The sequence below is a fragment of the Nuphar pumila genome, chromosome 13 (assembly GCF_984573655.1).
Source record: "Nuphar pumila chromosome 13, dmNupPumi1.hap1.1, whole genome shotgun sequence".
Taxonomy (NCBI): domain Eukaryota; kingdom Viridiplantae; phylum Streptophyta; class Magnoliopsida; order Nymphaeales; family Nymphaeaceae; genus Nuphar; species Nuphar pumila.
The window spans coordinates 71,634,354-71,643,038 of NC_143261.1; the positions used below are offsets into that span (position 1 = coordinate 71,634,354).

The 8,685-nt window shown below is 35.6% G+C and overlaps 1 protein-coding gene across 7 annotated transcripts in view; it reads left to right on the forward strand.

The window, feature by feature from the left end:
- Positions 1 to 8,354, forward strand: part of LOC149818670 (calcium/calmodulin-regulated receptor-like kinase 2) — a 107,554-nt gene extending 99,200 nt beyond the window's left edge. For 3 of the 7 annotated variants that reach the window (XM_089985037.1, XM_089985038.1, XM_089985039.1), the window contains exons 8-9: positions 563 to 766; positions 2,716 to 3,566. In XM_089985037.1, coding sequence (XP_089841163.1) covers positions 563 to 766; positions 2,716 to 3,039 — 528 coding nt within the window. In that variant the 3' untranslated portion in view covers positions 3,040 to 3,566. Of the gene's footprint in view, positions 1 to 562; positions 767 to 2,715; positions 3,567 to 4,922; positions 5,211 to 8,228 lie in introns of those variants that run through there. The other 4 variants (XM_089985041.1, XM_089985040.1, XM_089985043.1 and 1 more) reach the window with 4 other exon arrangements.
- Positions 8,355 to 8,685: the final 331 nt, after the last annotated feature.

An 8,685-nucleotide genomic window follows, 5' to 3' on the forward strand; every position in this document is an offset into this window, starting at 1 on the left:
TGGTCACTCTTAAAGAGTGTCTTTTGCTCTATTGGTGCTTCGGCCTCTTTTCATTAGGTCCCTCGTTAGAACCTTTCAAGAATCATAGTTACACGTGTTTTCACCTGATCTGAACTGGTATAAAGAAATTAAATATTAATTAGATTTTTTTGAAATCTAAAAATTCTGAAAATATCTAAAATTGCTAAAACTATAACTTAAATTTTCTTAGCATTACATGCAGAAAATGTTATTCAGATTTTATAACATTTAGGTTAACATTTTATAGCACTATAGAACGTAGATATGTATAACCAGTGAGAGATACACAATCATTAGATAAAATCACAGATTGATATTCCAACATGATAAGGAAAAAATGAACAATTTGGAAAAAGAGATTATAGCAATTATCTCCAGGTTTTTCATATGATAATCACTCTTTCTGGTCCAAAGTTTATTATTTTTTAAAATATCTGTTATGTTGCCTATTTTCTTTTGTAATTCATGGTTTGTCTAGTTTCTATTGATAATATTCCTATAACTTCGTCTTTCGTTCTAAAATATATAAAATTCTCTTCAGGTGGCTGATTTTGGATTATCTAAGGAAGAGGTTTTTAGTCCTCATCTTTCTGGATTGAAGGGCACATATGGTTATATTGACCCAGAATATATGTCAACAAATAAGTTTACAAAGAAAAGTGACATATACAGCTTTGGCATTATCCTTTTTGAACTTATTACATCAATCAACCCCCAGCAAGGTCTGATGGAGTATATTAATCTTGTAAGTGTTCTTTCCTTTCATGATATTGCTTTTTAGTTTTTGAAAGAAATTCATAATAGTGCTTTAGTGTTCAAGTTTTTATAACTGCAAAAACTTGACAGATTCAGGTATTTCATCTATTGACCTGAATAAAAAGTTTGCAGCGATTTATTGTCTTTCTATGCAAATTTTGTTCTGCTTATCTCCTTTAAGAAGCAACAGAAATTATTCACTAGCTATTGTTTTATTAAAGATAATACCTTCATCAGGTAGTGAAGTGATTGGATCCATCAATAACTTTACCAACTTGTTTGTATAAAGCAAATTCTTAGTCTGAGTCATATAACACCTTACGCAATACTGATTTGTCACATATCTCCTGATCTCTGTCACGCATCTGGATGTGATCAGATTAGTTAGAAATTGAGATCTAGAAAAGAGGTTATGGTTAAGATTTGATCCCAAATAAATATGAAGAGGCTGGGGGTGTGAAAACACCCTCCCTTTTTTACTTACATTAAAAGTCAAAAAGTGGACAAAATCTTTGCTATAGACTACTGACTAGTTGACCAAGCTGGGATTAGTCAGTTTACTAAAGCCTAGCCAACTAGGAGTCCTACGACCAGTCCCGCACCTAGTCAACCGGCTAGGTGCACTTTTGACTACACAATACACAAGAATGGACCCTGTACCTGGTAATGTGTAGACCAGAGTTGCCAGTCGAGAAAGCGGGAGCGGGAAGCGATTCTGGAAGCGAAAGCAGAAGCAGGAAGCGAGACACTTTCAAAATTTTAGGAAGCGGGAAGCGTGGGACCACTTAGAAGCGAACCAAGAATTGTCTCGGAAGCGACCTAGAAAGAGAACTGGAAGCGACCTAGGAAGCAAACCGGAAGCGACCTAGGAAGCGAGGGAGAAGCGAAAAAAGAGAAAAATAAATAAATAAATAAAAATACAAAAAAATGAAAAAAGGGAGAAGCAAGCTTCCCCTAAATGGGAAGCGTGCTACCCCTAAATTGGGAAGCACACTTCCCTTTTTTTTTGCGCTTCCCAGGATGTTTCAGGGAAGCGCGCTTCCCCACTCCCTATGATGCTTCCGGTAACTCTGGTGTAGACTGCAGAGGTTGGTGGAGGTCTTGAGAGTTTTGATAGTTAATAACTTGATATTTTAACTTTGATAATGATTGGTATCCTTTGTTGATTCATTAGCCTTTAAATCAATGGTGAGAAGGGAGTAAGGCCTTGTCGTTGGCTATGGAAGGCCTTCCTTCCCTCCTTAAACTAATGAAAAAGTTTTAATATGATGTAAATAAGAATGTTGGCTGAAATACTATTTTATATTTTGTATTTTAATTCAATTATTTTATCCAAAAGAAACATAATAAATCGAATTACAATGACATTTGAATATATCATGTTTAAAATATTTATTCTTTTGTTAACGAGTTTATCATAATTTACTGCAATAAATTCATGTGACTATGGGTATAGATTTGTCTATTGTGTTTCAGTCAATGTCTTATGTACATAGTTATTGTTGTTTCGTTCAACATAAATGTGATTCTTTGATTGCATAATGGTGCATTCATGATTTTTCAGAGAAGCGTATCTTAAAGATGGAAGAGGATGAATCATAGAAGATCATGGAATCACATATTGCACTTTAACATTCCTATAATTGCTTCCCTTAGTTGTATCTCCTCTGCATCTGTCAAATGTTTTTTCTTCATGGACCGGTTAAATTTGTTGGATGTAAATCATCTGGGAAATTTTACTGGGATAGTTTCTTCTGTTTTCATAATTTGAAACCTTTTATCAAAGTCGTATCTATTTGTGCATATATTCAATTTTCAGTGCACTGGTTCAGATAGGTTTTCTCTGGTGAACTTGCTTTGCTTCTCGACTTGATGTATCTTAAGTCCTATTTCTGGACTTCTGTTTTCTCATTTCTGGTTGGTTATTTTATTTTTTAGGCAGCCATGAATGATGATGGAAATACAGGCTGGGATGAGATAATTGACAAGCGGCTAGTTGGAAAATGCAATCTTCAAGAGGTCAGTATTCTTGCCACCGTAGCGCACAAATGCATCCATAAATCACCGAGGAAACGCCCCTTGATTGTCGATGTTTCACAAGTTCTGGCAAGGCTAAAACAAAAACGACTTTCTAAGAACGACTCCATTTCCCTTGCTCGAGGTGATTTTTCTCATGTCATCAAAAGGATTGAGAGTCAGCAGATTGAATTGAGCAAAATCACCAGCGAGAAAGAAAAAGGACGGGATTGTAGCAAAACCTAGTCTTCATATGCCACTTCTGTATGGAGGTTTCAGCTGTTCAGCAAACAGTGGCGGACGAGTGGAAGAGGGAATCAGTGTGAGGTCCATAAATTTGTTTCCCCAGAGCAGGCTGGTCTGATCATTTCAAATTCTTGTGAATAGAGTTGATTGTTAATGGAAATCAAGTTCCTTTCTTTTTCTCCTTTTTCTGTTTTCTGTTCTTGGTGAAAGCCAAGGTGGGAATCAACCTCATGGTGGGATTTGAACCTGAGATGGTGGGACAATACCTATCCAGCTATCGGGTTCAACACAAGGAAATCAAGGGTTTCATTGTCATTTTGGAAGATTGTGTGGCAGTGAGTTTGGGATTACTGATCGTGCTTGGTGTTCCACTGGCGCTTCTTCTTTGCACTATGGATATGCACCAAAGATCAATGTGCTCTTTGCGTCCTTTTTTCCTAGGGAAAGAAAGGGATCTTTTGTCATGTTATGTTTTCTGTAAATATTCTTCTCGAGAATTCTTAATATTAGATATCCATATTTCCGAATGTCATAGTTCCTTGCTTGATCATCTTTATTGTTTGAAGTTCATTGTTATGGGAATTTGAAGGTGTGTACCTGATATTTTGCTTGAAAAAGAAAAAAATGATATGGTGACCGTGATACACCTCAAAACGTCAACTTGTGCTGTTCATCAATTGCAGGATTTTATCTGTAAGCATGCGTGAATGCATGAAACTCTGCTGCCAACTTTTTTTTTTCTGCCTCGTGATAGTAGTGGTAGTGTTTTTGCTTTTTTTAAATTTTACTTTAAATTATCTTTTTTTTCTTTAATGTGAATGCATCAATATCAGGATTTTTACTCAATTTTTACTTTTTACTTCAAGCAGCCGTAACACTCGGGCTGTAAGCAAATATCTGTTTTCTCAAAAGGAGCCACGGCTGACTTGAAATTCTTGAGGAAGATCCTGACACCATCATTAGGAATTCCAAGCGATTGTCAGTAAATGAGAAATAACGGGGGCATGCCCACTGTCTCAGGGCATGAATTTCCTTGTCCTTACCAAAAAATCAAATGCAATTTTTGGGGACCCAGAAAATAATGCATTATTTTATGTGGAAAATGACTGGTATTGTATGGTAAAAATGGGAGGGTGTTGTGTTCTCCCCCGAAGACGGCCATTAGCCACAGTGTGTGTTTGGGGGTCTCAATGAGCGCCACGTATATAAGCTTGTAGGGTTCGTATTTTCATGTTTGTCGGCATCACTTAGCATCGGAGTTCGGTGCGGTTGCAAAAACTTAAGTGCCCTTTCTTGCTATTCTCGCCATGAAATGATGTTTCGAGAAAATAACAAAAATGTTCATTTAAAAAAAAGAAAATAATGGTTCGAGAAAAGGACAAAAATGACCCTTATCCAAAAAGTCGATGATGATGTTAACTCTTTAAAGTTCAAATGTTCCGTTTTTTCCCTAAGCAATAAATTTTTGCACCATTTGCTATAACTGAAGTTCCCCTTGACGACGCAAACTTTGTCATCGTCTGCTGCCACTGGAGTATCAGCCTTTGTTGTCATCTCGAGTCTTGGTTTTCGCCTCAATTTTTAGGTTGTGTTATAACACATTGTCGCCTTGTCCTTCATGCCTTGTGTTACAAAACATTCTCGGGTTCGTGATCTATTGGTTCAATCATTGGTGTGCGTCATAGGGGCATTTGTCGGCCATCTCTTTTTACAGTCTTCTCTTCTTTTTTGTTGTCGTTAGATATTATGGAAGAAAGCAATGACGCATAAACATTTCAACAAGTGTCATTAAGCCATCATGAGTACTTTTTTATGTCATCATGCTATTGTTGAAAAACGTATGTCATTGTGAGTGCCATTAAAGCATTGTTTTGTTATTGTAGGTGAATCTTGTTCTTTCGATGGTTGAAAACTTATCGATATTTGTAAGACGTTGGGACCTATTGACAAGAATGCTTGTTTACAGATGCGAGGAAGGGCCTCTACCCCATCCAGTATCCTCCATTTACTCAGTATATGTAATGTATTGCAAATTGCGGTTGTAGTAACATACTACTGATTTGTGAGATATTTTTTTGTTTGTTAATATCTATTTGTCAGCTATTATGCTGAATTTTTGTATCGATTTGTAATATATTTTATGATATGTATATCGATTTGTAAGATATTATGTGTTTTGTATTGTCAACTTGTAAGCTATTATGTTGAATTGCTGTATCGATTTGTAATATATTGTGCGATATTTATATTGATTTATAAGATATGTGTTTTCTAGTATCGATTTGTAAGATATTTATAAAAAGACTTTTAAAATGTGTGTGTGTGCATAAAAACATTGTTACGCGCTTGCGGTGGTGATTTTCGTATTCAAATCGCTTCTCATTTAGCGATTTATATTGAAATCGCTTCACAACATCGTAGATATAATTAAATCGCTATCGTCAACACACATATACGGCAAATCGTTGCTTTTATTGGCATGGTAAGTAACAACTCAATGCATAGTATAAGCAAATAATTAATCGTTGTTTGTATAGTGTGATTCATTCAATCGTTTCTTTAACTTGCTTAACCTTATTGGTATTCATTGTTATATGCGTCTTGAATAAATTGTAGTAAACATATGTGCTTGCTAACACAAATTGATATCTTGCTTATAACAATGGTGAGCTTATCATCTGGTTGTAATGAAGATGATCTATCTCAATCATTTAAAAGATATGGAGAAGTGAACATCTACACTAATGACGCACATGAAGAAGTGAACATGTGCACTAATGATGCACATGATAACAAGGGTGCAAGCATTGAATTCACTCTTGACTTGAATCTTTCAGCAGAAGAAATGCAATTCGATAATGAGGTAGACGATCGTGACAGTACACTTGATAAAGGTGCAGGCACTAGGAATGTACATGATAATACACCTGACTTTGTTCCCGTAGAAGGAATGCAGTTTAATAATGAGGATGCTGCATATAAATGTTACAATGATTATGCCTTAAAATTTGGCTTCAGTGTTAGAAGGCATTCTTGGTCAAAAAATGCACACAGTGTCGTGGTGAGAAAGATATATGTTTGTTCTAAGGAAGGTTGAAAGAAGTCAAGTGAAAATCCAACATGCAGCATGCTAGAATCAAGATGTGGATGTCCAGCGAGAATGGTGTTAAGAAGACTTCCGAATGGAAAATATATAGTTCATACTTTAATCAGTGATCATAACCATGATTTATCTGCTTCATTTATGACTCTTATATTAAGGTCACATCGTAAAGTAACTGAAGCACATGTTGCAATTGTTGAAATAGCTGATAGCGTCGGCATTGCACCAAGAAAGATATATAATTTGTTCGCACACATAGATGGTGGTCGCGAGAATATGTCATTCACACCTATGGATCTAAGAAACCACTAGAGAAGAAAGAAGAGAAATAACATGAAGAATGAAGAAATATGTTCTTTGGTTGATTACTTACCGAAGAAATTAAGCATTGACCATGGTTTCTTTAGTGCAATGCAACTGGATAAAGATGGATATGTTGTGAATATGTTTTGGGAAAATTCAAAGTCAAGAGTAGATTATGAATGCTTCAATGATGTACTTGTTTTTTATACGACAGTGAAGATTAATACTGAATAGTGGTCATTTGCACAGTTTATCAGAGTGAACCATCACTCACAAAGTTGTATATTAGGCGGCATTTTTTTGTATGACCAGACCAAATAAAGCTTTGAGTGGTTGTTTAGAGTATTTACACAGTCAATGAATAGGAAGCAACCTGAAGTTTTACTTACAGATGGTGATCACGCAATTGCGACTGCAGTGTCTCATGTGTGGCTAGATGCACATCATCGCCTATGTTTATGACATATCTTTCAAAATGCAGCAAAGAATATAAGACATATTTAATCAGAAGACAAGGTTTGACAAAAAGTTTACAAGGTATGTACTTGAGAGTGTAGACGAGGTAACCTTTATGTCTGATTGGGAGGAAATGATTCAGGTGTATGACCTTGAAGACTGTCTGTGGTTACAAAATTTATATGCAGAAAAAGAGAAGTGGGCATTGACATATGAAAAACAATACTTTTGTGCAGGTATGATAAACACACAAAGAGTTAAATCTATGCATGTCACACTGAAGAAAACTTTGTATTCATGTTTAACAATGTTTCACATCATGAAACAATATGAATTATTTGTAGATGGTCTTAGACAGAATGAGCTTGAACAAGATGTGAAATGCTTTAATACACGGCCTGTAACTTTGGACATGAAAATATTGATGCGACCTGCAGATCTGTATACACTAACTGTATTTGAATGGATTAAAAAGGAAGTTATACAAGTCATGAATTGCAACATAGAAGGACATGTGTAACCGAGAATATGCATAAATATCATATTGTATGAGAGGGAAAAGAGCATCATAAAAGGCAAGAAGCACGTGTCACGTACAATGTTGACAACGAAATAGTTGAATGTACGTGCAAAAAGTATGAATTCAAAGGTATTTTATGTCGTCATGCATTAAAGACGGTTAATCAAGAGAAGATATAAGAAATACCTAAGTCATATTTAATGCAAAGATGAAGGAGACAAGCAAAGATTGAACTACTGGATACATATAACGTCAGTCAATCTGATGTTGATGAGAAGTGCCGCATAGCCTCCCATTACCAACAATTATGTAGGTCATTTATGCATGTTGCAGATTTGACATCGAAAAGTGAAGAAGCCTATGTATGCATGAGAAAAGCATCAAGGGAGTTACTTAAAAAGATGCAGTATTTCACCATCAGTCTGTTGCAGCTCATGAAGGCCAGTCCAAAAAAATGGTAGCGAACAACGGAGGTAAAAATCATGCTTTTCTTGACACTCCAGAGAAGTTGCGCCAAAGGATAAACATCATCTTCAACAAGTCAGGTGTGAACATTGTAGATTATGATAGAAAAATTCATCAAGCAAAAGGTATCAAAAGAAAACCTGCCTCTGATCGCAGTCGTCAGAGGACAAAGGGTGCTCTAGAATTGGTTGGCAAGAAAATGTCTAAGAAACAATCAATCTCTAAGCAAAAACAACCAAGCCCTTCGCATGAACAAGTATGTAAGACATTATATTGCTTTCCATGTAAATTGCATTATGTGAAGCTTAGTAATATCTAACTTGTGTAATTTCCAATATGCAGCAATACCCTACGGACATAATTTCCAACGTTGTAACCTTCAATTCTCCCGACCAGTTTTTTCAGAATGATAGCTTCAGTTTTACAAGTCTTTTGATATGTAATCAATGTTGAGAGGATGTTTGCATTTCTTGTGAAATTTAATGTAGTGTCTTATATTGTTCTGTTTCATGACATGCTCAAATCAATTCAAAAGTGAGCTATAGAACACAAGAATCACATGTGAATTCTGTTTAAGTCTTACCATAAATTTAGTTGTCATGCCTTTTTGCATGACCCAATTTCCACACTGTCAGATTTGTTAACAATTTAACAAAATAGAAGGTGAATATGCTTATACACTGGATGGTCTTATTAAGAAAGAGTTTTTGGATGAAGTCATTTTCATGAATCGTGAGCCACAAAAATAGAATTGTCAATATTTTTGTGGATCACCGTTCATGAAAATGGCTTCATCCAA